The sequence below is a fragment of the Epinephelus moara genome, chromosome 20 (assembly GCF_006386435.1).
Source record: "Epinephelus moara isolate mb chromosome 20, YSFRI_EMoa_1.0, whole genome shotgun sequence".
Lineage (NCBI taxonomy): Eukaryota > Metazoa > Chordata > Actinopteri > Perciformes > Serranidae > Epinephelus > Epinephelus moara.
In genome coordinates this window covers 30,782,991-30,808,166 of record NC_065525.1, presented here as the reverse complement: position 1 = coordinate 30,808,166, position 25,176 = coordinate 30,782,991, and the positions used below count along the sequence as shown (strand labels likewise).

General features: G+C 43.6%; 1 protein-coding gene across 2 annotated transcripts in view; it reads left to right on the top strand.

The window, feature by feature from the left end:
* Window positions 1–9,374: 9,374 nt before the first annotated feature.
* The window catches only part of LOC126408174 (potassium voltage-gated channel subfamily D member 2-like), a 51,395-nt gene continuing 35,593 nt past the window's right edge, over window positions 9,375–25,176 (top strand). For both annotated transcript variants that reach the window (XM_050073579.1, XM_050073580.1), the window contains exons 1-2: window positions 9,375–9,777; window positions 10,042–11,223. In XM_050073579.1, coding sequence (XP_049929536.1) covers window positions 10,112–11,223 — 1,112 coding nt within the window. In that variant the 5' untranslated portion in view covers window positions 9,375–9,777; window positions 10,042–10,111. The remainder of the gene's footprint in view (window positions 9,778–10,041; window positions 11,224–25,176) is intronic.

Genomic DNA, 25,176 nt, shown 5'->3' with positions numbered 1-25,176 from the left:
CAAAGTGGAAGTAGTGACAGCTTGGGAGTGTGAACGGGCTTTTACAGCGACACTAAAACAAGTACATTAGTCTAAATAGAGTCAGCTAGACCTGACTTTCTGCACTGTGGGCGCATTAGAGAGGCTAGCTGTTTCCCTCTATGTCCAGTCTTTATGCTAAGATGGCTGCAGCTTTATATTAAATGCACCAGATATGGGAGCCGTACCAATCCTCTCATCTAACTCTCTGCCAGAGAGTGCATTTCCCAAAATGTCAAACTATTTCTTTAACTGTCACTGGTGGAAACATCAGCTCCCTGTGTGATGCTGTGTGCACTCATTTGGTCAAATTCGGGATTGCTTGGGCTCAGTTCCCCGCAGAAAATAATTGTTCATTTATAGTCTGGTGAGTTACACAACAAAAGCAGTGGGAAGTGAACGTGGAAATAATGAAATATGCAAAGAGAAGCAGCTCGCACTGGGCTTCCTTATGGATTGATCACCATGTGCATCCCCTGTCATCGCCTCTCTGTCCATATAATTTCCTGTGGCTCTGCGGTTTGTGCGTTTTCTGGAAAAGCAGAAACGATTTTACAAAAGCAGCTCAAAGAAGCTTTAGATTAAAGTGCTGATCCTTATCACAGTTTACTGATATGATGTATTTAGAGAAAGCCCTCCTTCATTTAGTCTTCCTCCGAGCTGCGATGCTCATGATTGATAAAACTTTCAAAGGGAGTAAATTGATTTGCCTCCTCCTGGCAGGATTAATAGGCCGCACTTATATACACCTACAAAGTGTTCAGTCTGCCTCTCGACCCTGGTCTCCCTGGGCCTCTGGTCTACATCACAAGATATCTGGTTCAATGACAAATCTCAGCTCACTGGTTGTTCCACTGAATACTATTCACAGATGACTGACGATTCCTTCATTTGGGACTAAAGAACACAGGATAAAAAAAGGAGGGGACACGAGGCAGAGAGCACAAGAGAAACAAATTTTGCAGTCCAGATAAAGGGGAGGTGGAAGTGCTGTGTGCTGCGCCTTCATGATGATATTTCACCCTGAACAAACAAGCTGAGCCTCACAGAGAGAGGAAAGCATCGATCTAACCGGCTCCAATCATAATACATCCACTTTTCCCCAAGTTTACTTTCTGGCATTCTATCAGGACTTTATAAATTATTTTGGGTGACAAATCGATCTGTTGCTTTGCCCCTCTCTCTGCTGAGTGAAGGGAAACTTGATTGTGAGCTCTGTGTGTGTGTGTGTGTGTCTGTGTGCGCTTATGTAAATGTGTGTGTGCGTGTGTGTGTGTGTGCGGATATGCTCGCATGGGTGTTTGTGTGTCGTCTGCTTTGGAGGCATCATCTGCCATCTGGCCTCAAAGTACAGGGGCCACATGGTGGGAAAGCAAATGTCACTGGTTAGGCCAGCCAATGCCAAGTCCTGACAAATGACGTCAGGAGAAGCCCACACTGTCACTGCCCAAACAAACAACCCTGCCATCGAGTCCGATCCCCTCCTGACCCTTTGCCTCACTGTCGGTTCCTTGTAATGATGGCGATGGTGCTCTAGGAATTAAAGCTTATCCTAGCGTGGCTAGACACTCCTTCTGGAAAAGGGCTGAATGCCTTTGAAATGAGTGTAATATATCTTTAGGGATTAGAGCAGGGGGCTTTTTTTAATGTGTTTCAGGCCAAGGGCCCCTTAGCTTAAAGAGAGACAGAGCATGGACCCCATGCTACATGTATTGAAGGACTGAGTTGAACTTGAGATAATTCTCTGAACATTTATTGGTCTTCTGTTGTTTGCGTTTGTGCTGGCCTGTAGCTACAGCAGTTGTAACATGGCTAAGTGCGTTAGCTTCACCCCCTGCACTTTCGTCTGTGGTTTCTGAGGTGAACAGTGTGTCATGGATGGATTACTGAACCGGCTGACCAGGCACAGGCCAAGGGGCCCAAAGTGTAGGAGGGGCCCCTCTGCCTTCACCTGCAAAATGTCACTCAAATCAGCACATACTGTCCAGGAAGAGAGCTCTGATATACATGAGAAAAGTTTATGGACGCCCCACTTTGGAGACAATCTTGGCACAAACAGTGAGGTATAGACATGGATGGATCACTAAACAGGCCTATTGGGCACAGGCCCAGGGGCCCAAAGTGTTAGGGGCCCCCTTTGCTGCAAAATGTCGCTCAGATTAACACATACCAACCGGGAAGAAACTGAAAATGATGTCAAAGAGACCACAAAGAGATGCAAAACACACACACAAAATGACCAAAAGAAACCACAAGATTACGTCAGAGGGACTCAAAACATAAAAATATGCATTACAACTACTAAGAGATGCAAAACAACGACACAGAAGGGGCTAAACAGCTATAAGGTCTGTGTATTTTGCTCCTGTGCAGGAGAGGTGGGGGCCTTTTACATATCTTATCAGAGTTTCTTGACTGAAACGTTAAAATAATCCATTGTGGCTCACAAGAATGTCCTTACACTTGAAATAATATCACAGCTAATTGGCCAATTTGTTTCACTGGTATGTAAATGTTAGTTAACTAATGCACCTTGCTGTTACAGATAAGTGCTGCACAGTGGTTAAGTATTAGCTTGCTCATATGATTGCACAAGGATTCGTGGGTAGCAGTTAGCCTTTCATTGATGTTGTGTATTGTAAATTAAATGGACTGCACTTGTATACCACCTTTTTTGTCTTCCCACCACTTAAAGTGCCTTTACACTACATTTCATATTCACCCATTCACACACACATTCACATACTGGTGGCCGAGGCTACCATACAAGGTGCCACCTGCTACTCAGGAACAATTCACACGCTCTCACACACTGATGGAACAGCCATCGGGATTAATTTGGGGTTCAGTATCTTGCCCAAGGATACTTCAACACGTGGACCGAAGGAGCCGGGGATTGAGCCGCCAATTACCGCCACTAATTTCTGAATAGTGGACGACACGCTCTACCTCTGAGCCACAGCCATTGCTTTATCTTTGCTAATAACATGTTGGATTCATATCAGTGTGTATTCTCAGACATATTTTTGTTTATGAAAGAAAGTAGATTTGACCTTTGACCTTTTTGGATATTAAATGTCATCACTTTATCCTTTTATTCTTTTAGATATTTGTGTGAGATTTTTGTCATAATATTGGATAAATTCCTGAGTTATAGCCAAAAACATGTTTTGTGGGGTCACAGTGACCTTTACCTCTGGCCACCAAATTCCGATCAGGTCATTTTTGTGTCCAAATGGACGTTTGTGCTAAATTTGAGGAAATTCTCTCAAGGTGTTCCTGAGATATCGCATTCACTAGAATGACACAGATGCAAGGTCACACTGACCTTTGTTTACCAAAATCTAATCAGTTCATTGTTGAGTCCAACTTGATGTTTGTGCCAAATTTGTGGAAATTCCCTCAAGGCCTCCTTGAGATGTTGCGTTCACATAAATACATGAGACGTACATATGTTCATACAAACAAACAACCCAAAAACAAAATTCAATTAAAACATAAATTAAATGATCAAACAATAACTTTCTGGCCCCCTGCAGTTCCTCTGAGGACACTGTAGAGATGACGGGCCCCCTGTTGAAAGCCCAGGGATTAGAAAGAAGTTTATGGCCTGAATTTGTGGGCTTTCATGGACTGTCACCCCGCTCAGACAACAGAGAGCAAATCCAAAACAATAGATTGAATATCTGAGCCAAAAGTATTAAAGCCAGTGACATTTAAGTATCAATCAGCTGAAATGGCAATGAAATTCTGAACATGATCCAGTGAAACGGTACCTCACATCTGCCAAACAAATATGATTTCAATGCTGAGGCAGATTAGATCATATTTTTTTTTCTATCTTGGATGCAATCCTGCATGCTCCAACATAACCGTAATACAAATCTGTGCGCCCGATGATGAGCGATGAACTCTGAATGTGCTGGTTAATGTCTGTTCTGATCCTGAGCGGAACTTTACGTCTAATTTCTGTCTTGTCTTAGTCATCGTCGCTTCAGTGCACAGAAGCAGCTGGAACATAAAGGTTTCAACACTTGCCACAGTTGAGAAAATGGCTTCCTTTCAATTTGGGGCTGCGGTTGCACAGACAGTGTGAACCTGTTAAAAGCCTCGCGTTTAGAAGTTCACATAACATCTGCTCAACACCTCTGCGGTGGGGATTGGGCTCAACAGATGAGGCGGGTAAACAATACAGCGTCCTTGGAAGAGAATTACTGTTTCGATGAGGTTTTGCCGGCCGGGCGCCATGCTGCCTTTGCTTTTTAATTACACACCATGAGATAAACACACATCTGTATTTTGCTGCACTGCTACAAGGCCGGGAGAAATACTACAAGGTTGAACTGACAAGGCAAGGTGAGGAAAAGTATGGCGCAGTTTAGCTTCATGGCCGCACTTTACATTTCTCCTGCCCGTGTGCGGTGGCAGTTAAGGGACTCACGGGCTGATCATGCAGTGATGCACTGCACTCGAGGAGTTCTCAAAGCCCCAGACACTTGCTGCAGTGTATGTGCTTTAGCTATAGGCACAAACACTCACAGTGACAGACACCCCCCTTTCTCTTCTAATCCCTTCTACACCTCTTCACCAGATGACGAGAGCTACTTTCCCTATAGACACAGCGAGAAAGAGCTAGGTGAAAAACAATTAAAAAGGCGCTAGTGGGTGGAACACTTGTCCCCATCTCATTGTTCCCCATCTAGAATGTACTGTATATAAATGATAGACTGATTTAATGAGTAAGACCGTATTTAAACAGCGCTTTTGTGTCTTCGCCAGCCGTAATGGCGCTAGTAACATATGTGGTTGTCTCTGTGTTACAATAATTAATACGCGTTTAATGCTGAAAAAACACAGGTAGCATTACAAATGCTGTGAACCGCACACACCCATATGGCCCATTTGTAGCTTTCTGACAAGCAGCAGTTGTTAAATTACAGATTATCCCAGCAATCCTGACAGGGATAAAACGAGTCATACAGTCCTCAAGCACAAACATCCCACTCCCGGCAACTCCCTTCCCTGCAGCACACACACACACATGAATACACATATAAATAGCTTCACACATGAATGCACACGTGTGTGCACACATGGACACAGAAATGCAGACACACAAACACACCAGCTGCCATACGCAATAAAGAACCAAGAAGGCCTACTCTATTTTACACATCCGCGGGGGGTCAATAACTCATTAGAGCCGAGGAAAGGCAGAGGCAGCTGAGAGAGATGACGTGGCGGGAGATGGTGCTGTTTGGCTGTTCACCTGAGGACAGCAGCATGTCATTGTGCCCAGAGGTCATGAGGACGATTCACGACTTCATTAGCAGCATGCCATAAAACATGCCAGGGTGTTCCCAGGCCTGAAATAGGGTACTATGTGTAATTTGCCTGTTTTATTCATCTCTAACCTTTTTCTGCCTTTCTGGGATTTTTACTGCTCGTCCTATTGGCTTTTTATTTATTACCCTTTTATCGCTTGTCATGAACTTTGCATCTCGTTGAAATGCTCCATAAAAATAAAGTTTATTATGAGGTAAAACTAGACTTCTGTCCCGCTAACCAACACAGAGCAGAGCGTTGGTCTATATGATTGTCTTCAGAGGCGTTGTAGGCATTGAAGCAAATATTTGTACTGTAGCTGATTCATTCTGCTCACTTGTTATTCTTGCTATAAATTTACAAGATCACTTCAATAGTTTCAAATATTTTGAGATTCTTTATTGATGACCCGAATAAAATGGCGGCTGCCCCTTCAGACTTCCTTAACAAGCCCTGGCACGTCTCCAGTGAAGGGGACTCATCTGTTTAATCATCTCAATCACTGAGCTGGACCTGACTAAATATAGAATACAGAAAACAGGCGGCAGTGTGGGCTGCACCGCTGTAGCCTACTACACTGGGCAGACTGTTACTGTCAATGGATCAATGTGTGTGTGTGAGCCTACATGAAAGTCTGCAGGTTTATCTGTGTGTTTGTTTTGGGTGCATGCCTTTGAGTTACAATACTAAGCACACTTAAGGACCTGTTTACAAAATATATCCTGTTACACAACCTAATCCCAGAGGCTTCAGCGTCACTTCAGTGGTACAAGTTCAAAACATCAGCAGGCACAGTCTGGCCAGACAGGAGAAAAAGCCTGATTATGTATTACTATTATCACTGGAAGCCACCGACAACCATGTCTGCGTGTTTGCTGAGATTTACGAATTTATCATCCAGATCAGCGGTTTCCATCTTTGGACTGATGTCCGCGCAAAATACCAGAAAAATGCCGGCTGAGTTGTTCAACCTTGCTGAGGACACATGCTAATTACTTGATCCAAAGAGTAAATCCATAAACACACAGTCGATGTAATTAAATCATCTGCACAGTTCTGTGTCAACACCAATCATCTGAAATGACCTTGGAACTTCTTAGAATGGAGCGTGATTGTGAAATATGTCAGCACCTTGAACGGAGTCAGTCTGACCACAGCCATATAAAATGACTAGGCCTATATAATGTGTCTGTGAGTACACTGTGGGAAGAAATCAGGATAGAAGTTTGGTTTCACTTGTAGAAAGAGAGAATTTACAATTGTACAACAATGTATTTTCTCTTGATCACATATTAATACTCATTTTCTGAGACATATACAGGGGCAGATCATCCGATAGATGACATAGGGTGCCACCGGTGGGGGGGAAGTCAACCATAAATGATGCACAGGTCTAATGTTAACAGTCTAACACATTCTCACTCCGATCTCGTCACATATTGACATTTGGTCATGAACTTTCCACGTCCAGATATGACGTGAAAGGTACCCTGGGTGCGTTGGTTGTTGATGTTCTGGGATGCAGTGTCAAGTTCTGCCTGTTACATGCATTGTCTTCTTTTGAAAATACACTGCTGTTTTCACAGGAAATGTACCGTTTACATACAGTCTCTTTCAAAATAAACGTACTGTCGGTACAACACTGCAAATTGATGTTTTTTTTATTCAACAACGAACGCACATGGTTGGGTTAAGGAAAAAGAAAAGGGTTTGGCTTTGTAATCTTACAGGACACAAACACCGCTCTCCTGGGTGAAAGTCAGTGTCTGTTTGACCCTCTCACCTGTCCTAAGACTTTCACTGCCTTAACTTTCGTTCTTGTCTGACCGCATTTCCCCCTGATGCCACTGAACACTGTTAAACTATAACAGCGACCAGCCGCCTATCATGCTGACCTTAAAGGACAGCTTTTTGTGTCAGTGTTTGACGCCACAAGTCACTGCCCAAGTGCCATATTACGACGACTGTGGAGTGAGACCAGGTTGAACGGTCAGTCTTTAGTCAGGGTACCACCTCTAGTCCTGGCAGTGCAGTTCACCTAACTGTGTTCATCAGTGTGTGACGATCACAGTCAGAACATGCTAGAGCACTGATGGGTACGGTGAAGTGGAGTGCGTGTGGAGAGCATTAGAGTAACAGAAAATGAAAAGGCAAAAGCCATTCAGGGCGCAGAACAAAAGAAAAGCAAAAAAAGATGACTACATTTGCACATGCTGCATTCTGTTATTGTTTTTATTCATACTTTTTGTTAGCTAAGTTGTCTTTTGTGTAGACGTCTAATTAGCTCTTGCTCTTGTTGAAACATAAAAGATAATATTACATTTTTTGGGCAGCTGGGTGGGTGGGGTGGAGATGGGGTCATTAGGGGAAGCTTGCCTGGGGCACTGAGTGTGCTGGGTCCGGCACTGGGCACACATTACCATGTTTTCTTAAAAATACCAGAAATTCACACCGTTTTGAACAAAGTGCTTTGCTTGGCTTAAATTACAGGATATGTTAATGCTAAATAACCACTTTGACTACCTTTTAAATTAAAACACTGTGGCTATCTGTGCTCTGACAAGCTTGCAGCTAGTCTGGCATCCAGCTCAGCTGGGACGCCTGTGTTTGGTGCCATTTGGCAACCGCTGGAATATTTAAATGCCCTGATGAATACATAGCCCCTGGGCCTGACTGCTCAAACTGAACACTGAGTGTGCTCTGACATGCTCAGCATACACTAATGGGACTTCTGACAGTCCTGTGCATTCATCCTACAAAAAAACTCAGCATTGTGCCAGAGGGGACCGGAGGCTGGGTGTGAATGTAGTGCACTGCATCTGGAGTACAAAAGGCCACAGGTCTGACTGGTGCAACATCTAATGTGTCCATCAGCAGCCACTTATACTGTCAAACTGTCCTTGGGCAAGACACTAGGCCACTTCCGCCTCTCATGTTGCAAATTACAGTGTTTTAAATCAGAGCAACAGCTGTGGTGTTTTTCTTTATAAAGAGAATGAATCCACACCTAATTTCAGCTGGGGTCGGGAGTCAGTGGTCAAAGAGCCCGTCCATTTTCTAGACGCTCAGCAGCTGTGTGTACTTAACCATGACTCTGAACCTGTGTGAGCTCAGCTGAAGCTGGAGAAGATCTACAGCTAAGTGACTGCGGTGTAAAACATACCAGGGAACTGTAACCTGTACGCTCGCGGTGGCACGGAAAAAGTGACGTCTGCCAGGATGTTGAAAGCTGCGGTGCTGTCCGTGGTGCTGAAACACAGAAAACGGTTCAAACGGGACCTGAATGCGTTAAAGGGCTCAGTGGGAACGTGCTCTTTATGTCCTCATACGTGGATCTGAAGCCAAATACGCTCCCCGCCGCAACACATGCTTCACAGTGGACGCAGCTGTCTCGACTCTCCTCGGAGATGGCAGTGTTGTGTTATGGAACACAAGAGACATTTCATTGATTATGGTTATTTTGGAAAATGTCAGTAGAGCAGTGTAGCCCAATGATGTTGACCTTTTAAGCTGTGTAACTTTGTTGAGCGGCATCACAGAACGATGCAATCCAAGAAACAATATTGATCACGATTTGTTGCAGATCTGAAATCCGGGTATTTATTTCTCTTAATAAAAAAACTAATAAGCTCAAATATTGAAATCGATACATTTTTCCATGCGCGTGGCGCCCTGTAGGAGTTTTAATAGGTAAAACAAACAACGACAACGCTCCTCAGACTGATTATTTTTATTCTCTGTGTTTGGGATTTTAAGAAAGAAAAAAGGAAATTAACTTCAGAGGACTTTGTGCATCAGAAAATACACCACCTTATTGAAGATATATCATGATGTGTATGATATACAGTGTTGTATATTCGGGGTTATTGGGATTGTGAGGGTTCACGTTGTGCAGCGGGAGCAAACACACAAACACAAGCGTTAACTTGAGGCTCTGGAGATGCCGCCTACTTGGACGACCATTACGCATTGATTAGTCGCCCCACAGTGAAGCAGCAGAGGCATTTCTGGGTGCAGATAGGACCACTCCTCTCTCTGCATATGATTTTCTCTCCTCTCTCCACAGTCGGGGCTCGGTGGTGAGGAGGGGGGAGGGTGGTCTTGCAGTCGACGAGAGGAACAGGAGTTTATTGAGGAGTAGCTGCAACGGGGAGGAAAAACGCATGCAACTGAGCGCCTTGCGGATGGAAAGAAGAGAGAGGGAGGACAAAAAAGGGGGAAAGATCGCGCTCGGACGACTGACCACTCTGTGCCGAGAAACTGCTGCTCCAATTGTTTAACTTGTTGATGCGACGTTTATTCTACTGTTTTTCCTCTATCGTCTGGCTGCAGTGACAGATAGATGGGTGGCGGAATCGCGAGTATTCCCCTCCGAGGATAGGTATTTTACAAAAACTCACCGTGGATGCAGTTTAAAGAGCAGCCTTTCCTAAGGTGGGTGGTTTTCTTTTACTTTCAGTCCCTGCTTATTGATGGGTGACGTTTTCGAAATCCAATTCATATTCTGCCGCAAAGTAGGGCTTCCATAACTGAACAGTTACAATGAGGGGAAAAGGCTGGAGAGTGATACTCAACAGTGCTATGCGCAGTATCAGTATAAGTAGGCTAAATGTGTGTTTTCTTATCACATTGTGTTAAGCCTAGGTGCTCCAGCAGCCTAACCACCGAGTGTCTCTGTGTGTGCTGTTCCTCCTGCAGATGCAATTCATCTCTGAACCGTAGCACTGTGATAACCGGAGCGGGGTTGTATTAAACACTATAGACCAGCATGGCAGCAGGTGTAGCGGCATGGCTCCCGTTCGCCCGAGCGGCGGCCATAGGATGGATGCCCGTGGCGAGCACCCCGATGCCCATGCCTCCGCAGGAGAAGAAGAAAGGCCAGGACGGACTCATCATCCTCAACGTGAGTGGCACCAAGTTTCAGACGTGGCGAACCACTTTGGAGAGGTACCCGGACACTTTGCTGGGGAGCACGGAGCGAGACTTCTTTTTCCATGAGGAGACAAACGAGTACTTTTTCGACCGTGACCCTGACATCTTTAGACATATCCTCAATTTTTACCGCACGGGGAAACTACACTATCCGCGCCAAGAATGCATATCAGCGTACGACGAGGAGTTGGCTTTCTTCGGTATCATCCCCGAGATCATCGGGGACTGCTGTTATGAGGAGTACAAGGACCGGAGGCGCGAGAACGCAGAGAGGCTCCAAGACGACGAGGAGATGGACAGTAGCAATGACGTCACGCCGGTGAACCTGACGTCCCGGGAGTACCTGTGGCGGGCTTTTGAAAACCCTCACACCAGCACCTTAGCTCTGGTCTTCTACTATGTCACGGGCTTCTTCATTGCCATATCAGTGATGGCCAACGTGGTGGAGACGGTTCCGTGCGGGACTCTGCCCAACAGGTCAAAGGAGATGTCGTGTGGAGACCGTTACGCGCTGGCCTTCTTTTGTTTAGACACTGCGTGCGTCATGATCTTCACGGTCGAGTATCTCCTCCGCTTGATAGCAGCTCCCAGCCGGTACAAGTTCATGAAAAGTGTGATGAGCGTCATCGACGTGGTCGCCATCATGCCTTACTACATCGGCCTGGTCATGACCGACAATGACCAGGTGAGCGGCGCTTTCGTCACGCTCAGAGTCTTCCGGGTCTTTCGGATTTTCAAGTTCTCCCGGCACTCCGCGGGGCTGCGCATCCTGGGCTACACCTTGAAGAGCTGCGCCTCCGAGCTGGGCTTCCTACTATTCTCCCTCACCATGGCCATCATTATCTTTGCGACGGTCATGTTTTATGCAGAAAAAGGCTCCACAGCCAGCAAGTTCACCAGTATCCCCGCGGCGTTTTGGTACACCATTGTCACCATGACAACACTGGGGTAGGTGGCTGCATCTATAAGTCCATAAAGCTGTCTCAGATCATCATAAATCACACACTCGGACACCTCACTGCCTCTGTGAAACACCCACATGACACCGCAACACCACACAACACAAGCCATTAATTGCTTAATTGTAATATTAATCAACTATCTTTTATTTCCTAATTCTTGAGGAGCAGTTAAATCAGCTTTAAGAGCCTAATTAGCGCAATTTCCCGGCCATTGTTTGGGCTAATTGACGCGCGGCCACAGGTGTGCATTTAGCGCGCATATTAACGGCCTCGAGCGCGGCTCAGCCAACATGAGCGCAGGAAACAGGCTGCTTTATGGAGGCTTTGTGTGCGCCATTCACTGCCTGTCAATGAGCCTGCACCTCACAGGCAGGCAGCCCTCATCCGGAGGTTAGGCCTCGTCCCTGCCTGTTTTCAAGGGGCTTTATTGGACGCGCTCTTGTGGAAAGGTTACCGCAGTGCACACAAACCATTGTGCTCAATCAACACACAGAGAAGAGGGCTTATTTATTTATTTATTATCCTTTAAATTCCACGTTACAGAGAGCACAAAGAAAGAGCCTCCTAACTGGGCAAGATCCTGCATGCCGCATTCACAAGCCAAAGTGAGGCACAAGTGCAGAGATTGAATTAAAGGTAGTTTGAGAGATGCACACACACACACACACACACACACACACACACTACACACACCTTCCTCCTCCCTCTGCCTCTCACTCACGCTCCCAGCTCCTCCTCTCTTCCTTTAACGAGGTACAGTAAATATTTGAATGCTAATTTCATGCTCGTGAACAACGTCAGCTCCTACTATGTGCTGATGTGGCATAAAATAATTAAAACGATTACATCAAATTACTTTGTATTGATGAGCGCACTCAGGCGCTCACATGCTGGCGTGGGGTTATTATTATTATCATTATTATTATTATTGTTATTTCCATTATTCACTCCGGCTCAGCAGCGTGGGGCGGTGCGCTTTCCAAGGTGCTGAAAAGTTGCTGTCACTGACTGGCTGGCTGATATTTGGGGGTTTGTATCTGTTGAAGTGAATAAAGTAAATGTGGCGTTTGAGTGCCTGCAGCGCGATTATTAAGTTATACAGTGGGAAATAATAATCGGACCCGTTTCTAATTTGTGTGTTAAAAATATCCCGGTGGTTCCTCTCTCTGCTGCTGCTGATGCTGCTGCACGTACGAGGTTGAAGAGCCACTCAGCCAATGTTAGTCCTCACGCGCTGCTCTTCCCCGATGACACAGAAATGAGGTCCTGTTGAAATAATGTTGTCTTTTAATTTCAAAGTCATAACACCACAGATCAAACATTGCAAAACAAATTGCCACTGGCTGTGTGTGCTTGTGTGTGTGTGTTTAAGTGTGTGTGCTTGAGATGCGTCAGGCATAATTATGTGAATGTGGAGTTTAGATGCTGCAGGAATATTCATGCTTCATACAAACAAGCTGGGTTGTGTGCTTGACTTTTCATGTGTTTGATATGGATCCTTCTTGATCCTCATATCTGCACTGATGCAGGCACTCGGCACCTGGATACCCTTCAGCTATGCAGGCGACATATCTTCTTCTTATTGTAATTATTATTATTATTATTGTTATTATTATTTATCGTCTCTACAACAGCCTGTCTCTGTCTGCCCTCGTGCAGCAGGTGACACTGACTTAGTGGATCTCTGGTCTTCTTAATGGCATTCAAAGCTTCCCCTCCTGTGCTCACTCAATACCAGTCGAACCACCACTCACCCTCGAAATGACCAATGAGTGCATAATTAGTGATGTGCACGATCCGGTGATTGAAGCTGCCAGCTCAAACGTAATGCTGCATCGGCCACGCTTTCCATTCAGATTCAAAGCGCCAGATGAGAGATGAGTTGTGTAAGAGGGTTCATTATTTATCTTTGGGGAGCAACAAAGATATTGCTGCATTCAGCTCGGAATCCCCTTTGTGTTGCTTGAGATGGATTTGAAAAAGATGTTCTGCCGTGCGAGAACAAAAACCAAAATGTCCTTGGTAATGGGGACGTTTCTGTCACTCCATTGTGAACCATGACAGCCGGGCTGACAGATTTGCAACCTGAACTAGAGCCTTGCAGTGGTGCAAAATGCTGCATAGTGGACCACCGGTGGAGAGGCTGAATGCCCATCACTGAAAGACAAAGTCGGCTCCTTCTCATGATCAATCATTGTCCTGAGGTGTGCTTTTAAAAACACACACACCTTACAGTAGAGCTGGATTGGGGTTGTCTACTGAATACAGTGAAGTGAGGGGAATATCTGTTGCTGTACTCTCCTCCTGTAACCTTCAAATGCTTATCTGATCAGGGGAAATGAGGTTTTCTGACGGTTTGTTTCAAATCTCAGCGTGCAGAAAAATTGATCCGCATCTAACAAATAGTTATTTAACTCAGATATGAATGGGGTAGATTTTTCTTAGCGGGGGCGCCACTGGCTCTAACCAGCATCTGAGGCATTTGATTTCCATCCTGATAGTCAATGATGCTCTCTCTGCATGGTATCATGATGCCTTTCCACTACATATATTTTCAATTTCCCTGACTCACACCCTGTGGAAGTAAAGACAGTGGCATGCGTTCTCTCCCCCGCTGATGGCCCATTGATTGTGCTTAAGCAGACGTGCAGACATTGGGAGAGCAGGGGCTCCTGTTCAGAGGCACTTGGCAGGCAGCCTGAATGAAAGGGAAGGGTGCCTGGAGACCAGCGGAGAATCAATAGCACTGTGCAGCTGCGTGTCACGCCTCTGTGTGTCTACTGCTCTGTGCCACCAAACACAGGACAAGACCCACTTATCCCTCCTTATTTATTGAGCCTAATCTCTGCTGCTGCGTTCGGATACCTAACAAAAAGGAATCTGCCTCTGTCACAATGCTCCTGCCAAGTTCCTCAAGAATTCAGCGGCTGGCTGTAAAATATGAGATTTTTATCTGCCGTATTGTGTTTTGCAGCATCTTTGAAAACTGCACTCTGGGCTGAGAGTATAATTTCAGTGATTTGATTTAGCGCGTCCATTTAAGGAAGCAACAGATTCCAATATATAGATAACATTCCACTTTATTAGGCTGGAATCAGATGGTGCAGTGTTTTCTTGCTCTTGTTTTGTCTCGATGATCCACACAGTCAGGGTGAATTAGCTGCAGTGGGACTTTTTGGTGCTTCAGATCTTTTAAGTGATTTAAGGTGTAATGGAGTGCACTGCTGAGAGCAGCTGTGAAAACGGTGGAAGTCAAGCGCAACCCACAGGGGAAGAGGAGTGGGGAGGACAGGGTTTAGTGTGGCACAGAGGCATACACGTTCCCCTGGACACAAACAGACATTACCTTTGATGGATATCATGGGCCTTACCATCCGACACAAACATTTTTTTTTCACACAAACAAACACTCTTCTCCCAATCCTGATATCAATGCTCCCCCCTTCAACCACTGCCTCCGAACAATCCCGGGAGGAGTGATCATCCCAATTACTGACTTGTTGTGACATTTATTATGTGCATTGTCCTAAGGTGCAACAAACACGCCTGTACATTGTAGTCACTCAGCAGATGCAGAATTTATCACCATGTCGTTTGTCGGTGCTACAGCTCCACCCACCAAATACGACTGGAAAGGCCTGACAAGTGAGCCCTATAAACCTCTCAGGGTAGGATTTATAAGACAGAGGAGGCAAGGTTAACAGACACGAGGGTCACTGTCGGGCCCATAAACCACCACAAGTATAAGCATTATCATGCTTGCCAGTTTTGACACCTCGACGCCATTGCAATCAAAGCCCACAATGCAAAGAGTTAACTTAATGCTTCGATATGGTGCGGAGAAAAGCTTTTTGAAGTCCAAACCCTTCACTACATGTCAAATGTAATTGAAATGTACAGGAACAATCTGGAGGGCCTTTTACTGTATATCTGCACCCGTGAGATAACAAATGCATTCCTGATGATATAGCACTCGTGTGGTTGGATAAGTTACCATGCCGCTCGCAGCCAATGCAGAGGATTTTCACTCTCTCTTTTCTTTTTTTTTTTATCCGTCTGACAGTCAGTGAGAACATTTGGTGTGTTTGATTATGTACCGCAATGGGTGCAATTTTTGTGTTCAGTAGAATACATTACACCACTTGGCATTGTGTATGTTATGCACATTATGAAAATCAGCAATCCATTATGAGCGATGTGATGTATTACTGTGTAAAGCAGAAGTGGCTGATGTGAGATGTGTAGGCTGCCATTAGCCTGTAGGCTCGCAGCGCCTCTCCAGGTGCTTTATTGGGGAGGAGAGGTGATGCTAATATGAGGCTGGTATAATGGTCCTGAAGTGACAGGTGACTTAATGAGGGGAACCTGGCACTGAAATGCGTTCTGTGCGAGCTCCTTTTCTGCCCATGCAAATGACTGCGAAATGGAGGAGTGAGAGCGAGGGGCGGGGAACAGGCAGCCTTCCTCAGAGGAGATTAAGATCATTGTAAAAGACAGAATCTGTGAAGTAGAAGAAAAAAACATAGCAGTGATGCTCTTTTCTTTCCTGCTAAATTGAAAATACGCAAGCCCCTGCATTTTCTTTATTCTCTTTGTTTTCATCAGACTGAAACAGTTTCACACTGGCAGCTAGAGATTTAAAAGGGTGTTATGGAGGTGTGAGTTGAATGATTGATTAACATTTTATAGGCATTCATATACTACAGATTTATTATATCATATTTATGGGTGGAAAGTTCAAAGACTTCAATTTGCACCTTAAATTACATTTTAATGACGGTGTATATATTTTCTATCGAATAATACAATGTCAGAGAGAAAATGTATTTGTGGTCAGTCAACCCTGAACTGAAAAACAGATTATGACCAGCTGGTAGGTTGATGTGAGGATACTGTGTGTGTGAACTGACTCTAAAAGCAGACATGCGTCACTGCGGATGGTCAGATTGATAAATAATCTATATGGCAAGGACAAAATGGCTGTCCCTCCATTTGATTCGATTTCTTTGACAACCCGTCTTCGAGGCAGCGCCAATAACACTCATTCCACGCGGGGGGTTTTCATTAATTCACTTTGAATGTGCTGCATTAAGCAGGGAAATAGACTAGCATGTTCTGCACTTGGGCCCTGGGTAACGTAGTGTGAGGACATAAAATATGGCATCAGTGTTTTTCCCACTGCTCAGCATTTTCCTCGTCTTCTTTGTATTGCAAGCAACGCCAAAGATTAATGGAATTTTCCAGAACAAGATTAAAGTTACTCTGAATGAATGCAGCATCGTTGCATTAGGAAATAAGGAGATATGTGAGAGAACACATCACCTCGATTTCATTGTTGTTAGAAAGTATTTGCTCTGCCTTGCTCCACTTCCATCCAATCTAACACCCCGGAAACGCTGGAACAGCTTGAGAGAATGAGTGAAATGGAGAAATATTGCCTATTATGTGTCTGTGTCCTATCTCGTGAGTTGATATGTTGTAAAAGATATCGGATGTAAAGTGCGCGTCTTGACATCAGTGGATCAAATGGTGTGCGAATGATAAACCGCAGCCCAACAGCTATCTGCTCCTCTGCTACTGCATGGCTTATTTACATACTCAGCATTTACATACAGATGAAAATGGTTTGTGTGGTCATGGAGATTGGTATGCAGACACACATAATGCCTCCTCATCACTTTGTTGAGATGTACAACAGTATTCTAAGTGGATTACATTGTGCTTAGCATTAGATCTCTGCAATTATCATATCAGGATCGCCATAAACGTATTCTGCAAAAATATATTCACAAAAGATTTTCAGGATTGCGGAGCTCGTTATTCTAAACACGAATCCCTCATATTACTACAATTACTTCGCTTGACAAAGGTACATACTATTTTAACTGCTTACAGAGGCCGTGCTGTGGTGGTTGAGAGACGCACAGGGAGCGAGCAACACTGTGACATTTGGTTTCAGGCCAACACCAAGTAACACTAGGGCCAGAATCACCGATATCGATCTGAGAGGTTTCATTATTAAAGGCGGTAATGTAATATAAAGAAGGGGAGGACCATGTGTCATGATTTATGAGGTGAATATCATCTTATCCTCATTAAAAAGCTACTTCTGAATATATTTCCATCAGTTTTTAATGGTAAATAACAGAACTGTGCACTGCGTGAGCTCTGCGAAACAGAGTTCATGCACTGGACGGGGGGGCTGCAGCCTATCCCAGTGACATTGGGCGAGAGGCAGGGTACGCCCTGGACAGGTCACCAGACTATCACAGGGCTGACACATAGAGACAGACAACCATTCACACTCACATTCACACCTATGGGCAATTTAGAGTCACTGATTAACCTGCATGTCTTTGGATAGCTAATAAAAGTGTTCAATCTATTTTCCTTTTGTATATTGATCTTATCGATGCAAGCATTGATATATAAAAGAAGACTTAGTGTTGGTGGTCTCAGACTCATAGGTATCGATTCACCCAACCATGCAGCGCAGTGCAACTTTAGAAAGCACAAGCAAATAAAGAAAATAGCAAGCAATGTTCATTTTGGATATACTGTGTAGGATTGTCCTAAAAAACAATGCTCATACACACGTACTCCCACTCAGTTATCACTCATGACCCACTAGAAGAGAGACTCGACCTCTACCTTTCTTCTTGTTTTCTGTGCTCGGGCGTGTACGTCCACAACACGTTGAAGATTCTCAGTCATCCCGGTCATGGTAATCTAAAGTGCTATCTCATAGGCAGCTGGACTTGCTTGAGTTTCTTGAAGACGTTTCACCTCTCATCCAAGAGGCTTCTTCAGTTCTCACGCAAGTCCAGTTGCCTACGATATAGCACTTAAGATCACCTCCACAACTTTCCGGTGAGGTCAGGGCTTTACAAAAAGGTGGCCACCGGGTGCCAGCAGACATCAAAGAGACATGCAAGTATAGTAAGAATCTAGGCTTGGCTTTTTATTTTACCTTTGCTGGTGAGCAAATCCTGCACAGTACACCAGAAATTTGCCACATATCTAGAGTTCATCTTTCACTGCTATCAGTTTTTGGCGTCCCCTGGTAACGTCCATTGTGTTGTATATAACTTGCAGCATTTGGCTTTGTTTTTCTCTTTGTGGCACATTTCTTTATGTCACTAATGTGTCACGTTGGTGAATTAGTTTCTTGATTTGATTGTCTTTTGTTTGCAGCATCTTTTTTTCCATTCTTTACGCCGCCTACATGTTGTCAATATGGTGAAAGTCTGTTTCATTTGTTGTTGTTTTGCTTCCTGGAGTCGTGTTGTCACTGCTTATGGCAGAGAAACCCTTTAAGCCCACAACAGGTCATGTTTACACTACGCTGGTGTACAGATTCACAAACAAGATATAAAGGATAGCATGTTGATTAGTGAGATGTAAACGTGCTTGTAGTCAGATTCTGTCACCTTTGGACAGAGCCAGGTGAGCTGTTTCTTTGTTTCCAGTCGTAGTCGTTTTAACCCAAACCACAATTTCTCCTCAAACCAAACCTTACCCAGAACATTGTCAAATCACAGAAGTGATTTCAGTAGTGGTTTGTAACAGCTTCAGAAGCCACAGAACAATTATGATGTCCTGCAGTTGCTTCTACTGTATGTGTTGTTCCAGAGGACATGGATAAGTAACCAGTGTTGTGCACGCTCACACTTCACAAGTGCCAACTCTAGGTTCACTTCACACTGATTAAACAAAGTAGTTCATGTTCATAGTTCACAATTTGAATTTTAAACTTGTTTTTTTCAGACCTGGCAGGTCCAATTTGCACATAAATGTGAGATTTTTTCCTGTTGCATTCTGCACTGATTTGCTCAAAAAAGTCCTTCAAATATTCACATGAACTAGCTTCCAAATTGCCAGTTGCACCATGGCCGTGTTGGTGTTGTGTTGAAGTCTGTTTCCCTCCTGTTAAAACCCCCTATGTGGTTAGGTAAAGGACAAGGTTTGGTTCAGATCTGGGTAGAGGGAAACACACATTGATGCTGAAACAGTCTTCACCACAGCACCAGCATACACACACTAGGTGAGTCTCATTCACTGTCCTTAGAAATAACCTTCACACTCATTAATTGCAAACAGATTCATTCAGCTCGCCAGAAACATGATCACCTTCCATGAATTTGCTCTTTTAAAGCACAACACTGTAAGCAACACATTTTATTGTTTAATTAAAAGGTTTTTTACCTTTTTAAGTTTTTCCTTCCTGCTGTGAGGGTCCAAGGACAGAGGATTAAAGCCCTCTGAGGCAAATTGTGATCTGTGATATTGGGCTTTATGAATAAAATTGAATTGAATTGAATTTAGAGCATTTGTGACATTTTAGCAGCGTATTAGTTAAAGATTCAGCTATTCAACAGTTTGGCTTTATTCTGTTAACACATTGTCTGTAGAGTATATGTGACAATTCATGGACATACTGTCATATTGTCAGAATAATTTAGTTGAACTTGAACTATTCACTCACTCAGTTTAAGTTCAGCTACATTATGCTAACAATATGTAGATGAAGTAAAAAAAGCTGAATTGTTGAATCTCAACTAAAAAGCTGTTAAAATGTTACAAATACTCTATATTCAATTTACTTCTATTTATAAAGCTCAATATCACAAATCACAATTTGCGTCAGAGGGCTTTACAGCATACGACTTCCCTCTGTCTTTGGACCCTCACAGCGGATAAGGGAAAACTCCCCAAAAAAACCCTTTAATGGGGAAAAATGGTAGAGACCTCAGGAAGAGCAACTGAGGAGGGATCCCTCTATCCCAATAGATGTTGTGTGTACAGAATAGATCAACATAATAAATTTACAGTAATCCATATGACAATCCATAGCCATAAATGATATCCAAGTGATAAACTATCCATAGGCGGACTGTCCAAATGAAGTGTTAGCTTTGCTGACTCAACCAAATCAAATAATCTTATCTCCCAATATGTTGAACTATTCCTTTAAAGGTCCAGTGTGTCAGATTTAGGTGGATTTAGTGGCACCCATCAGTGAGGACTGCAGATTGTAACCAGCTAAAACTTCTCCTGGTTAAAATTCCTTCTGTGTTCATTGTTCAGGAGGTTTTAACCGGGAGCTGAATTATCCGCAGAGGTCTCTTCCACTCCAAAACAAACGGACCAGGGGTCTCATTTATAAACATTGCTTACGCACAAAATGAGACCTGAAAGAGGCGTATGCCACTTCCCACGCGCAAGCTGTGATCTATAAAAACAGACTTGATGGAAGAAACTTTGACCCATGCTTACGAACCATTTAGAGAAGTGGAAGCCTGATTGTAGACATTGTCGAGTATTTTTTGGCACACACCATTTTTGGCTTTTGTCCATACATACATTTTTAGTATGGAGCCTACGCATTGTTTCATAAATGAGAACCCTGGTGATTAAAACCGGTAAAAACACTGAATAAAGCAGTTTCATCTTACATTTTGGCACACCATGGACTGGCAGCTCACCCAGCACCTAATAAAGTTCTCACCTATTTTCCCTGATAACGTAATGTGTGCTTACCTTGTTTATAATCCAGACATTCAGGAGGTTTTTTTTTTTTTTTTACCATGAGCCAAATTATCTGCACAGGTCTCACCAAAACCTACAGACCCGATTTAAACTGGTAAAAATACTTAATAAAGCAGTTTCACAGTAAAAAAAGAAATGATTCTTATTTTCTTTTAAGTGATTAAACACTAAAGAAAAATAATTATTACACTCTGGACAGATATCTGATAGTAAGGTTGCAGAAATGAAACTTCTCTCGCGTTTCAAGTATGTAGGAGCCAATGGGAAAACACGAATGATCCTATCTAAAGCCAGTGTTTGGTTTTGTCTGTTCAAGGCTACTTTAGAAAGACATGATGGACTCCATGGAGGAGGATCCACTACATGTGTAGATATAAACAGCTCATTCCAAGGCAATGAAAACACAACAGTTCATAGTTTGTGCTGGTTACATACTGGAAAAAAACATATTTCTGAATATTATATACCATCTCTGACAATAGCTGCCCCTCAATCCTACACACTGGACCTTAAAGCTGAAGTGCATTCAGCTCTCTCCCTCTTATTCTGAAAGGATTGTAACATTATTGTGAAGGTTATTCTGTATTCCATTGTGTCAGTTAATACCCTTTCATTTCAGCTGAACCTTGCTTTCAATACATTTTTACATACTGTACAGCAGATATCCATTTTACAGGTTCAAGTTCAGCCACTGAAGTTTCCACGGACGGACATGCTGCAGTCTCTACCGCACGCTCGTTTAAATTTTTATGGTCAGGGTTTCACTGTAAGGTCAGAAAACTAATTATCAACTCAACATGGTGTCGAAACAACAGAGGAATGACTTGATATGAATAATTCCCACACGCTCACATTAGCATTGTGGGAGAAAAAAAACACTGTAATAAATTGCAGAGTTAAACATATGCAAGTCAGTGGCCTTGCATTTGTTACTTCTGTGCAACACTTGAGCTAATCGGCACACAAAGAACAGACTGCGGTTTGTTTTCACAGAGAGCTGTAACGTTGTTAATGTCCGCTATGCTTGTCTGAACATTACACTACTCCCCGCATTGGCATGTAATGAGCGCTGGTTGAGGGAGAAACAGTTGTTCTTTTATTTTTAGATGCCACTGTCACTATGGTAAACATTGAATGAGCATTTATTATGCTGCAGCTCCCAGACCAGATCCAGCCTTTGCCCCGCTCCTGACCTCGAAATCCATCCCTGCAGCACAGATGTAGGAACAAAAAGTTATGAGGAAGGTGATGATAGTCCCACCCGTCACTGTGAGGAGTGTGGGAGGGGTGAATTGCACTTTGCACCGATTTTTTTTCTCCCCCTCTCAGGCGCATGGGACAGCATAGCAAACACAATATCTTGAAACGGTGCCAGCTTTTATAATGCCAGACTGCGAGTATCCCTCCCCCTGACATTTGTCTCTTTATCAAAAACGCCCCTCAGCCAACAAGCCAACATCTGTGATCAGCAGAGATTCGGAGATTATAGCTAACAGCAATCATCAGTCTGCTGTGTGAACGAAAAAGAATTCAAAGAGTGATGTAACTTGTGCTAGTCCGACACCTCATCTGAGGAGTGATAGGATTTCGCTGCAGATAAGGTTTTAAAAAGAAAGTTATGCTGTTTTTAAAGCCTCTCAGCAAAACATGAAGTCGGGTGAAATGAGAGAAATCCATTACCTTGACAGTTACCTCAGTTTTTAAAGTACCTACACTTAAATGCTCTGTAGCATACATTTATTCCACAGAAACACTTTCTTTGTGTAATAGTGTGCAATGTTAACACCAGTTACTGTCTTGTATCCCGTGAGAGCATTGAAATCAATATAGACTTTCATGTAGCAAAGACAAACAGAAGGCATCGCTTGTCATCAGTTTCAGAGAGCGGTGAAACTTTGATGCGAGCACATTAATTGAAATCTGGTTTACAGCCCATTCATAATACGTGAACGTGAGCAGCTTCACAGCAAAGTCATGAATATTGATTCGGCCTGTTTGTCAGCTTAAAGCTCTGTTTCGCTCTTGATGAACCGTCTCATTTTTTCGTCAGAGCCGAGGCATCTCGTGCCAGTTTTACAGCGCCAGGATGCCACAATAAAAGCTCCTCATGATCAATACTGATCCCACTTGAATGAGATCCAGTGCTCGCTGTAAAGGCAGAATATATACAGTAGATTTCTGTAAAGAGCACAAGTGCCGCCTCGAATGGAGCTGCCCATACTTGCCACTGTTAACCCAGTTTCATTGTCGAGTCTTTGCCACAGGCTCCATAGATTATTAGTTTCTGTATGCAGTATGAATGATAAGAGGCTATGTCCCATTTCAGTTAAGGTATAAAGAGCTTCCTCCTGTCTGCCTGGCAGGGAGGTCCTGCTGAGATGAGGGATGTCAGCCTGTCACCCTGACGCATGGCAGCTGTTTCCTGCCTGCCCCAGCTTCTATAAATAGCTAAATATATCACCTAATGTAGGCCATTTGGTCAAACAGAAACTAAACAGGGCATGTGCTCCGGGGCTATATTTTTCTCCTTCACCTCAAACTAATTTCTCATGTACAGGTGTGCCTTAATATTTTCCTCATCTTTAACTGTCTTCATGCGGTCTCAGATGGATGGATGATACGTTAAGTGGCGATCATATGGCGCCATTATTTTATGTCAAGTTCAGACCTTCAGACACCTTCAGCCGATCACCTCTGCTAATCCAGTGCAAGTTCAATAGATTTGCATGCCTCCGTGCTGGCTAGTCGTGGCTAGAGGCATTATGTTTCAGGGTTGTACGTCCTTCCATGTGTTCGTGTGGTCATACATTATTCATCCGTCCATACATACACGTACATATGTACATTCCATTCTCTCGAGAACGCGATATCTCAAGAACACCTTGACGGTGTTCACTTGGACCCTAGAATGAACTTTTTAGAGCTATTTCTAGCAAGTCCTAGTTTCCTGTTATTTGATTGATTGATTTTTATTTCAATCAGGAGAGACTTGTTTTTCATAGTAAAAAGAATATTTATTAGCATGTGCACATACAAATGAAAAATGTGTAAAGTCTTTAGCGATTAGACCCCATAGAGATGGTGTGATTTAAGGAGGGTGTTGAATCCATAGTCAAATGAGAACCCCCTCGGAGTCTAGATGCTGGTGGTGGTAGAAGTGGTGAAGATGAGATGAGAAGAAGATGGACAAGTGCCGATGATCTGGATGAGTAGACGAATGAGCCTTTGTTGAGCTCGTCCTGGACTCCTGGATACGATGGCTGGAGGTTAACGGGGTGGAGGAGGGTGCGACAGTTCTGCCTAAAATGATCCTGATTGGCTGATAGAGATCGTGGTAAAGTTTGATTGGATAACTAAATGATCATGATTATGGTTTCATGATCAACGAGCCAGAAGAAATCATCGTAGATAGAAGTCATCTCACTGAAAAGTACATTTCTTATGTCTTCATATACAGGACATCATGGCTGGAGGCATTGTGCTTTAGGGCTGTACGTTTCCATTTGTTCGTATAGTCGTACGTTATTCGTCACTCCATACGTACATACATATGTTCCATGCTCGTGAATTCAATCTCTCAAGAACACCTTGAGAGTGTTCACTTGGACTCTAGAATGAACTTGTTAGAGCCATTTCTAGCAAGTCCTAGTTTCCTATAATTTCTTGAGTCACTCTAATGCGCCACCTGACCTGGCATATCGGGAACCTTTAATTGAAGGCAGGTGTGGTAAAGTTAGTGTGGAGTGTGGAAGACACCGCAGGGTTACAGTCTTTAATCTTAGTTTTTTATTGTTTGATGAAGTCGTCTGATACCCCATTGATCTGAACTTTGTTTTTGTGAAGGCCTGTTTATTTGGGGAATGTTTGTTTGGGGATTTTTGTTTTCATTTTTTAAAAATGCAGTAGTCAAGACAATCAGTTTGTAGCGTCGTCTTGCAACTCTCCATACGTCCTGCAAATTAGTCAGCTCTTAAAACAACCGAAGCACCTGGATCATGAAACAGGGAGTAAAACTCAACCAAAACAGTGAGCTCTTCATATCTTCCATTATGGTGTCTATTGGGCGGCTATTTTTAAACTTAGTAGGAAGACACAATAGAGCTGATAAGATTTTAGTGGTCAGAGGTCAAGGTCACTGTGACCTTACTCTTGTCTCATTCTCGTGAACGCGATACCTAAAGAACATGAGGGAGGGAAATCCACCACATTTTCCACAAACGTCCACCTGGACTCAAGATTAAACTAATGACAATTTGGTGATCCCAGGTCAAGGTCACTGTGACCTTACTCTTGTCTCATTCTCGTGAACGCGATATCTCAAGAACATCATGAGGGAAATCCACCACATTTGCCACAAACGTGCACCTGGACTCAAGATTAAACTAATGAT